The sequence below is a fragment of the Alosa sapidissima genome, chromosome 21 (assembly GCF_018492685.1).
Source record: "Alosa sapidissima isolate fAloSap1 chromosome 21, fAloSap1.pri, whole genome shotgun sequence".
In the NCBI taxonomy this organism is placed as follows: domain Eukaryota; kingdom Metazoa; phylum Chordata; class Actinopteri; order Clupeiformes; family Clupeidae; genus Alosa; species Alosa sapidissima.
This window is the reverse complement of record NC_055977.1, coordinates 5,828,102-5,838,660: the sequence shown is the minus strand read 5'-3', so window position 1 is coordinate 5,838,660 and position 10,559 is coordinate 5,828,102. Positions and strand designations below refer to the sequence as shown.

The 10,559-nt window shown below is 45.0% G+C and overlaps 1 protein-coding gene across 5 annotated transcripts in view; it reads right to left on the bottom strand.

Annotated features, from left to right (window-relative positions):
- Positions 1-1,245: 1,245 nt before the first annotated feature.
- The window catches only part of LOC121696086 (adhesion G protein-coupled receptor B2-like), a 22,558-nt gene continuing 13,244 nt past the window's right edge, over positions 1,246-10,559 (bottom strand). The window contains exons 4-6 of one of the 5 annotated variants that reach the window (XM_042077413.1): positions 6,739-6,790; positions 4,825-4,878; positions 1,697-1,781 (exon numbers count right to left, since the gene is read on the bottom strand). In XM_042077413.1, coding sequence (XP_041933347.1) covers positions 1,780-1,781; positions 4,825-4,878; positions 6,739-6,790 — 108 coding nt within the window. In that variant the 3' untranslated portion in view covers positions 1,697-1,779. Of the gene's footprint in view, positions 1,782-4,824; positions 4,879-6,738; positions 6,791-9,027; positions 10,232-10,559 lie in introns of those variants that run through there. The other 4 variants (XM_042077410.1, XM_042077414.1, XM_042077411.1 and 1 more) reach the window with 4 other exon arrangements.

Genomic DNA, 10,559 nt, shown 5'->3' with positions numbered 1-10,559 from the left:
GCTACGGCAAGTGACCCGTTAAACAGTTGAAGGCAGTAAGGCATGGGATCAGTATATGTTCCATTATCCATTGAAATTCTACATTATGCAAGAGACCATTAGTATGACAAGGCTGGAGAGGCTACTGAGGTTTCAGTCATGCAGTTTAGATACTATGGATTGACGGATTGAACACCCACAAATGAGATGGCAGTGTACCAAAATTCTGCCCTCTTTAACCCACTTATTTTGTGGGTAACTAACCACTTATGCATGTTTATATGGGGGCATGTCTGCTTGGTTGCAAGTGAATAATGAAGCTTCTGAAAACACACACTTGATAAAATAGGCAGGCAAGAAACATGAGGACAATGCTTTAGAAATAACATATAAAAAAGTTTTCTCAGAGGTGTTGTTAATTTCGCTTGGTTGTCTTTAAAAATGCGTTAGAAATGTGTATTGATTCCACAGCCCTTTTTCATCAGCAGAAATGAGACATGGGAAGGTGATTTTAGGCAGAGCCTACGGGTCAGATGTTGCTGCTTGTTTTGAGAAAGCCGCAGGTTCCGGAACCGTTCTAGAATGCCCGCGGCGAGAACCTCAGAGGGAATTTCCGCACAACAAAGCCCCGGCGCCATTCCAGAACCCTCACGCTCAGAACTTCACAGAGAATAGCAGCACAGCAGAGCGCTGAACAACTTCTGCCCCCGAAACAAAAATATCAGCCTATACTTCCACAAACACATTGAGACACAAATCAAGAAGGATTGAAACATTTTTTTTCTCTCTCTTTTTTTTACTCAAAAAAGGAGAAAACAGAAATGGAGGAAATGACTAATAAAAAATACAAAACGGAAACACAATGTTCAAAGGGTGTCGGGAGAGAAGAGCAGAGAGACTACAGGATGCCAGAACAGAAAAACCGAAAAAAGGATGGCACATATTAATAAACTGCTTTTTTTTTTTTAAACCTCCCCCGAAAAAATAGTTTGGAGTTCTCCTTCAGGAGGAGGGGGGGGGGGGGGGGGATGAGCAGAAGTCCCTGGAGGAAGAGGGTGAGAGAAGAGAGGAGATACAGTGAGCGAAACATCAGTACAATATCTTTTTTTCTCTATAAAAAGAATGGTGCAGAAATATTCTTCTTGTTTTTTTTCTCTTTTTTTGTTTCAAATCATCAAACACGTGAAAGAGGATCCTTTTTCTGGAGTAAAATCAAGACATTTCAGAAACAGTTTTTTTTCCTTAAAAATCCCACCCACCCCCCTCCCTCAGCCATCACCAAACTCCTCGTCTCCATTTGAAAGTGTTTGTGTGAAAATATAGAATAGAACCATCCTCTCTTCTCATTTTTGGAGTTGTTTCCGCAGTTCAGGTCCGTTACTCCCTCTGGCATACACAAGAAAGTCTCTCGCTTTGAGAACACAGCTACGAAGCGTCAACAAGAGTTCCATTCTCTTCGGGAAGGTCAGATGTCATCATCTGTAGAGACTATATATCATGTGGTGGTGTTTTTTTTCCTGTATGCATTTGTGAATGTGTGTATGTGTAAGAGTGTGTGTGTGTATTTGTTTGTGTGTCTATGTGTGTGTGTGTGTGCGCGCGCGCGCGCGTGTGTGTTCACGTCACACTTCAGTCTGAAAGTCGCCCTCCGACGTGTCGGGGGTGTTGGCAGAGGTGGCGTCCCAGGTCTTGTTGTGGAGTTCCAGGTGGTCGGATTGGTCGCCGGGGAGACAGGTTGTGGGGTCAGGGGTCATGCTCTTGAAGCTGTCCCAGGAGTGCTGGTCATCTGCTGTGGACTTCTCCTGCAAGGACAACACACACACACACAGACACACACACACACACACATAGACACACACACACACAGTTGCACATATAAATTACACACTGTTGGATATATGACATGATTCTTACAGTTCTAACCCAGCCATTCATTCATTTTCATGTTGTTTATTAATATGACAAAAATGTGTATCATACCAGATATAGCAAACAACACTAAGCTATTACTATTAGTATAGAACAGGCCTTACTTTAGTTTCCTTGGGCACCTGACAACACTACCATGAATGTTGTGTCAGTGGGACTGTGAGACTTTCAGAGAGAGGAACCTTTTTGACATAGGCTTACTTGTCCCTCGTCTATCTTCAAAAACTCCCAGCTCTTCAGAGTACCTCCTCTCCTAGCACTACCAATAACTGGACATGCTAATTCTAGAACTTACCAGACTAGACCATCCCCATTCTAGAACACATACCACTCCACTATCCCCATTCTAGAACACGTACCACTCCACTATCCTCATTCTAGAACACGTACCACTCCACTATCCTCATTCTAGAACACGTACCACTCCACTATCCCCATTCTAGAACACGTACCACTCCACTATCCTCATTCTAGAACAGGTACCACTCCACTATCCACAATTTTATGTAGGCCTAATGTCATGTTTATTTTTTGTATTGATTTGTCTAGTTAAATGTTTTCTTTCTTTATTTACGTTATTTTTGATAGTTTTCGTGTTATTCTCTTAGTCCTTTTTACTGCTTTCAAGTCAGCTGATGTCGTTAACGTTTGTCCAATGGGAGCTTGCTATGGCTAGCTTTTGCCCTGGGCCTCTTACATCCTTCCCATCCATCTGTGAGCCGGTGCTGCACTTCACTGTCTGGTCGAGGGGATTTCTCGGGACAGCAGCTGGAGCTACTCTGAGAAAGATCTGCTGAGGCCGCCGAGCTGTTTCTGACCAGTGAGCTGCCATGCCAACTGCCTGGAGTCTGGATTGAGCAGACTAACGTTAACGTTAATGTTGAAGAACTCTGCATTACGGACCAACAAACGGTCGCTGTTAAAAGTCCACCGAGTTGCTGATCTACAAGCTCGCCCATGACTTCCGACTGTTATGCTTCCAGTGATATCCAGACTATAACAAGGCCTAACGTTCACATTATCTCCAGACTGCCAGTGAGTGTAAAGAACTTTGTTGGCGTTGCATGCATCGGTTGTGGAGACACAGCTGTGCGCAGTTTCACGCGAGTCATCATTGCCCTTGGACATTTTCAGTCGGTTGGAAATTGGACTAATTTTATTTTTAATTTTTATTTATTTTATTTATTAATTTGTTTGTTGTCTGGCTTGTATGTCTTGGTGTCACGGGTACGCTGGCGACTACGCCGCTCCATCCGCTATTGTCTTTGTTAGTCTATGTGTTAATGACAATGTCTTAGCCTATATGTGGAGCGCTTTGGGTTGCACTCTGTGACTTGACTTGACTATCCCCATTCTAGAACTGCCACTTGACTCTATGTGAGTAGTACTTATTGCTGCACTGTATATGGATTGTTTTCCTTTTTGTGAGTGGCTTTGGATCAAAGCGTCAGCTACATGGCTAAATGCGATGTTTAATGCAGTGTTATTAAACTCCACTTTCCTCTCCATACATCCACCTCACTCGTCCCTGTAATGTTACATAGAGCTTCCCTTCACACCCTGGAGTGCAGGGACTGCACATGATCCCCACCAATCACATAACATGAAATGTACTTGTCTGCAGTGCATATTTTCATCATGGATGCCGCCTCAATAAAATTGTGCATGAAAATATTTATTTATCTACTGTAAACAGAAAAGAACACCAATGTTTCTGTGAGCAGTCGATGTTATTACGCAAATGAAAGACTCGATGCGGTGTATCTGGACCGCGAGAGGGGACGACAAAGGAACAACACTGGCCACACACACACACACACACACACACACAATAAGATGCATGAGCCAGCGCTGAAGTCAATTTGAGGCGATCAATTCAAGCGGCAGATCCTTCTCTAGACACCAGCTAGGCTGATTGCATTCGCCTCCACCATGAATGAGTCAGTACGACGAGCCGTGTGATGAGAGAAGGAGTGTGTGTGTGTGTGATAGAAAGTGACCTCCCCCATCTCTGGCAGTGTCTACCTCTGTAAGGGCTGAAATGAATGGTAATGAAACGGCAGCCATCTCTTCGATTCACCTACCCATGAAAACATATCAAATTCATGCCCACAGTTACCAGATCTGTGCGCCGTGTGTCCCAAAACTCACCGTCGCTGTCCAATGATCCAACTCAACATGGACAAACCATCTCTTCCACAGACACACACACACAGACACACACACACACCTGCACAACTAACACCAAAGCCAAAAAAGCTGAAAATGTAGTGAAATCTCCCACAGAGCTGTGGCCACTGTGTCTGGACTCTGGAGTGCATCTGTTCCCTGGGCTCTGCCTGGGCCCACCATCAGGGGGCGCTGGTGCACTGAGGTCGTGTGAGTGGTGCGCCGCGCTGCCAGGCGGTGAAATAAATTCCAAAAGGGCCTAATCTGGGAGCGCATTTGCATGCTGGCGGGTGGCATGGGAACATTTTGTAGTGAAGAATTGTGTTTAACGGGCAGCGCCACGCCAAGCCGAGTCCAGTCGAGCCCAGATGCCTCCTCCTGAACGGGCGCTGACATCATCATACTGCTGATCACGCCCCTCAATCCTCTTTCTGCAGCCCCCCCCCCCACCCCCTCCTATTTCTCTCACTCTCTTTTCATTTAACTCACCTCTCTCTTTCTCTTTATCTCCGCCAATCCCTTCCTTCCTCCCTCTCTCCACTCCTTCTCTCAACATATCTTTCGTTCTTTCTGGTATTATGCTTTTTTTGGTTTCTCTCTCGACCTCTCTCTGTTTTGCTACAGCTCTCTCATCTCTTTCCCTGATATGTAGCTCATGTTTTCCATGCCTCATCTCTCTCTCTCTCTCTCTCTCTCTCTCTCTCTCTCTCTCTCTCTCTCTCTCTCTGTCAGGTCTTTTCTACTTACACTCGAAGAGTTCTTTTCGCCTCCGGCAGAAGAAATGCTCCAACGCTTTTCCCTCTGTTGTGGTAAAAAATAAATAAATAAAAAAAAAAACAGGGCGAAAAAGGGAGAGAAGGGAGAGAAAGAGGGGAAAAGGAGAAAAAAAGAAAAGAGAAGAGAGGAGAAGGGGGAAGGAATCACACCATCACTGTTGGCACCGGCTTTTGAAAAACAGACAGAGCTTCTGTCTCTCTCTCTCTGGTGTTACCTTGTATGTGGCAGAGAGAGCGATGAAGAAAATGAAATTATATAAAAGAACTCCAGGAGTTGTCATGAGGCACCCTACCTGAAGCTCTCGCGCTCTTATGGCAGGGCAAAAAAGGGAAAAAAAGAAGAATTGAAACTAAAACCCAACCGACTGCAGTGTGTGATAACGCACAACACATGTCATGGCTTTTGCACACACACACACAGACACACACACACACACTCACATGAAGTCGTGTATCTCACACACAAACAGCTCACACACTCACTGTAGCGTAGGTTAGAAAAAGCAGCAGGGCTGAGTTGTGACAGTTAGATAGATAGATAGATAGATAGATAGAAACTTTATTGATCCTCAAGAGGAAATTCAAGATTCAAGTTACAGGGAAAGTAAGATTATATATATGGCTCTACCAAGCTACACACACCTACACACACCTACACACACACATATATATCAGGGGAAGCTTCCCAGGCAAAAGGGCAACAAGTCGGTGGCAGTGACTATTGATGCTCTCAGAATTCTTCAATATGAATAGAACCTCTTAACTCACATTCAACATTCATGGGAAGAGTGAATGTGTTTGCTGTATGTCACTGCAGTAATGTGTTAGCATGGCTAATGTGTTTGCTGTATGTCACTGCAGTAATGTGTTAGCATGGCTAATGTGTTTGCTGTGTGTCACTGCAGTAACATGTTAGCATGGATAATGTGTTTGCTGTATGTCACTGCAGTAATGTGTTAGCATGGCTAATGTGTTTGCTGTGTGTCACTGCAGTAACATGTTAGCATGGCTAATGTGTTTGCTGTATGTTACTGCAGTAATGTGTTCTGCAGTAAACATGAACAGAGTGTGTGAAGTCGTTCCTTTTAATGTGAGTGGCTGTGTGGTCTTTTGTCTGTGGTAGTGCAAATCCCCATCCATTAGTACTGAAGCTAAGCGCTAGCGACTGTAGGCTACCTGATTTCTATTTTTTTCTATCAAATAATCCTGTGATGGTTCATAAAATGCTTTCTTTTGCCATTTTAACCTTTAGCATTTTTTCTTAATATTCTGCTCATGGTCAACCGCACACAAATGACCATGCCTGAAAGCACACACACACACATGAATAAACAGACATACACACACCTGACATCTTTCCCAGAGACCTTTTGTATATACAGTATCAACTCTTTCAAAAGGGCAGAAAGACACCACAATTCGGAAAGGTCAGGGGTCAAAAGGACAAACTGAAGCAGCGAATGAGGGCGGCCATTTTAGCTCAGGTCACCTGCAACAGGAATAGCTGGAGTGGGCTACAGACTACAGAAGCCAGCGGTTAAGGGCTAAGGACTAGAGGTTAAGAGTTAGCGGTTAAGGGCTAGGAGTGGAACACAGCGGGAGTTTTTCTACTGTACAATTGAGGAGTAGGAGGAGGCAAGGTGCAGATGCACACTGTTTCTATCAGCAGGGGGGCTCTAGGCACAGATGCCCACACACACACACACACACACACACTCTGTCTCTCTCTCTCACACACACACATACACACACTCTGTCTCTCTCTCTCTCACACACACACACACACACTCTGTCTCTCTCTCTCTCACACACACACCCACATACACACACTCTGTCTCTCTCTCTCACACACACACACACCCACAGCTGATGCTAGCGCTGTTACCTTTTCTTTTGCTGCTCCCCTTGCGCCCGCCCCCTGCCTGGCTGTAGTCACACTACAGCGGCGAAGAGGAGACGCACGCGCATGCAGCCGTCAATGAGACGTCAACACACAACAACAACAACAACAACAACAACAACAAATCAATCACACAACAACAAAACAAATAAGACACAAAACAAACAAACAAAATAAATTAATCAAACAAAACACAACTAAGTCATGAGGGTCATACATTATACTATATACAAAAAATATGTAATTTAAGTCACATAAATACACAAACACAAACTAAAAGAAATAGACATGTGGATACGGATCATGTGAAAAGCTCATATTCCTCAGAGAAACAGCGTTATTTCACTTTTAACACTGTAATTCTGAGTATATGAACACAGGCACACACATAACTCAATTAAAACAATAAATGAAAAGATCATAAAATGGCATAAATCAATTAAAACAATAAATGAAAATATCATAAAATGGCAAAAGAGGGAATATTATATATATAAAAAACAAAAACAAATGTGGAGCCATGAACACTCTGAGAGGAGCATCATAGGCCCAAGCACATACACACACACACACACATACACACACACAGACCACACACACATACACCACACACACACACACACACACAGGGAGGAGTGGGCATCGGTATCATTGTGATTGGTGAATAGTAGTTGCCATAATAGACCCATGACTACTATAGACCCAAACAAGCACAAGCACACACACACACGCACACACACACACACACACACACACACACACACAGAGAGTATCAAGCCATAGCAAAATGTGCTTGTAGGATTTAACCATGACCAAAAGAAACTCCAAGCCAAGAGAGAGAAGGTACAAAGAATGTGAAGAGAGTTCTCTACATGAGGTCGAAGGTCAAGGTATGGCTGGAATAACTGGCCCTCATTTATCAAACTAGCGTAGAGACAGGGTTATGACAGGGCTTACGTGTAATTCATGAAACGTTTGAAGGAGAAATGGAGGTGAGGGTTCTCCGAATGCTAAGAGCTAAGAGCTAATCCATTAACGTGCCATCCATTAGCGGTGAAATTCTAGCTGCACACCTTTAAAATCACCTCAGCACAACTACAGTGTGCTTGTTATTGACAGATTGAAGAATTTTACATAAGAAAAATAAAGGAATTAAATTGTTTGTGAGGACCCAGTCCAACCCTCCTCCATTGCTAACACATTAGCATCATTTGGTGTTGCTAATCTGTTGACCTTGAGAGTTGACCTGGAATGTGAACAAGCTGGATTGAATTGCTGAAACACCCATAAAAGCTAGCTGTGCTCCGGTTTGATTGAGGGGTGAACTGACCCCTTTTTATGAAGCTTTTACAGCAAATGTCTGCCGTTAAAATAAATTAGAGCCTTGCTCCCAGAGGTCGGGCAAATTGTTCACAGCACTTGAACAGAACTATTAGGTCCAAAACTGAAGCAAATGGCGTAAATGTCAAATCTATATGAAACAGCAAGACCATTTTCTGCACTACTCTTCATGTCAGCCAGGCCGCAAGGCCAATGACTCGGCACAACATGCTAAATGCTTCCTTTGCATGTTTGGGTTGGGGTCAGTGGCATGGAAAGCCACAATACAATTGAGCTTTACATCTTACATCGTTCGTGGAGCTGAGACGATATAAATGGCTACATGCCGGAGTCTGGTGGTCACACAGGTCTACCTACGGCTAACAGCTCAAGCTTGTTTTCAGCTCCAGCGGTCACCATCTCTCGCTCCACCACACTGCGCTCGTAGGGAGCGCCTCTATTGGACTGAACTCAACACCACACTGCGCTCGTAGGGAGCGCCTCTATTGGGACTCTACACAGGACAAGTCCACCACACTGCTCTCGTAGGGAGCGCTATTGGGACTCAACACAGAACAAGTCCGCAGCACCATCTGCACACATGTGGGAGGTTGTAGTGGTGCTGGGGTCACTGTATGTGTGCGCGTGCAAGTGTTTGTGTGTTCTTGTGTGTGTGTGTGTGTGTCTGTGTGTGCGTGTGTCTTTGTGTGTGTGTTTGTGTGCGTGTGTGTGTGTGAGAGTATGTGGGTGTGCACGTGTGTGTGTGTGTGTGCGTGTGTGTGTGTGTGTGAGAGAGAATGTGGGTATGCACGTGTGTGTGTGTCTGTGTGTGCGTGTGTGTGTGAGAGTATGTGGGTGTGCACGTGTGTGTGTGTCTGTGTGCGTGTGTGCATGTGAGAGAATGTGGGTGTGCACGTGTGTTTGTGTGTCTGTGTGTGAGTAAGTGCATGTGTGTGTGTGAGAGTATGTGTGTGTGCGCACGTGTGTGTCTCTGTGTGTGCGTGTATTTGGGCGATGCATTACGGTGCAGTCCCCTCATCAGTTAGGGGTTAAATGCCTTTCAAACAACATCAAGCTGCTGTCTCAGAAATACTCAGGCAATTTGCAGGCACGGCTATCCCGCTATCCCAAACGAGCTCTGCGGAGAGGAGGAGAGGAGGAAGAGCAAAATAGAGGAGTAGATGGGAGGAGGTGATGGAGAGAGAGAGAGAGAAACAGAGAGAGAGAGAGAGAGAGAGAGAGAGATAGTCCAGGATGGATTGCTACTGAGAGGGTCAATTTGTGTTTGTGTCACAGAGTCTAAAAATCCCAGAGTACCAATCAGGACAGCAGGCTCTCTCTCTCTCTCTCTCTCTCACACACACACACACACACACACACACACACACACACACAGTTAGATCAACGGCTAGTTTGGGTCTAAATTCTCACAATGATACCTGCCCCCTCTCCATTGTCACCCCCCGGCCCCCATGTTGGTTCAAAACCACACTGGACTTGCCCACACAAGGAGAGTGGTCCTTGTCTGTGCCTGCTCAAAAACGTGGGGGGCCTTTACGCACCACAAGGGTGGATTATGATGGCTTAAAAGTGTGATTATTTGGTTTATTCCTGGCCCAGCTATGCGCTTCTTATTTATTATAAAGTTTAAGCTTCGGTTAAACTCAAATTTAGATGGACAGAGATTTAGAGATTGGAGCAAAACACTGACACAGGCAAAGGACACACACACACACACACATACACACTCATGATTGCAGAGAGGACTAGGGGGCTGAAAGCAAACACAACACACCCAGATAGTAGATGAGATGGACAGCGTCCGGCTCGGATCTGGGCCCGATGCGGCCCTGATCCGGCAGAAACTATCTGGCTGGGCTCTTATGTGTTGGGAGTGAAGAGCCGCTAGGACAGCTAGCAAACACAGAGCGAAGGCACCGCCCCTTAACACCACAGCACTACGGGAAGACTCGCTAGGACACTTATGTGTGTGTAATGACCTCTAATGGCCTGTCCAGACTGGTCAGACACAGTTAAGGGGTTGAGGAGGGGCTTTATGTTGAGTTATGAAATGCTTACGTTGGCTTTCTTTGTAAACGAAGCTGGATCGCCGCGCTAAAACAGGCTCAGATTGTCTCGGCGGTGGAGGTGGTGGGACCTGCGAAGGCTGGATGGGTTAGAGGGCAGTTTGACAACTTAAGATGCTCATGAAGGACTGAGCCTTAGGTCTGTCTACATCTGTTATCAGTCGTCCAGCTACTTCTGTTTACTGCGGCAGAGAGACCTGAGAAGGCTGGGTGAGGGTTAGAGGGCAGTTTAAGCGCATTTAGGTTTCATGTCACGTTATCATATCACGTTCGTGTATTGGTGTTTTATAGCATGTTGTTATCACATTGGTGTATTGGTGTTTTATAGCATGTTGTTATCACGTTGGTGTATTGGTGTTTTATGGCATGTTGTTATCACGTTGGTGTATTGGTGTTTTA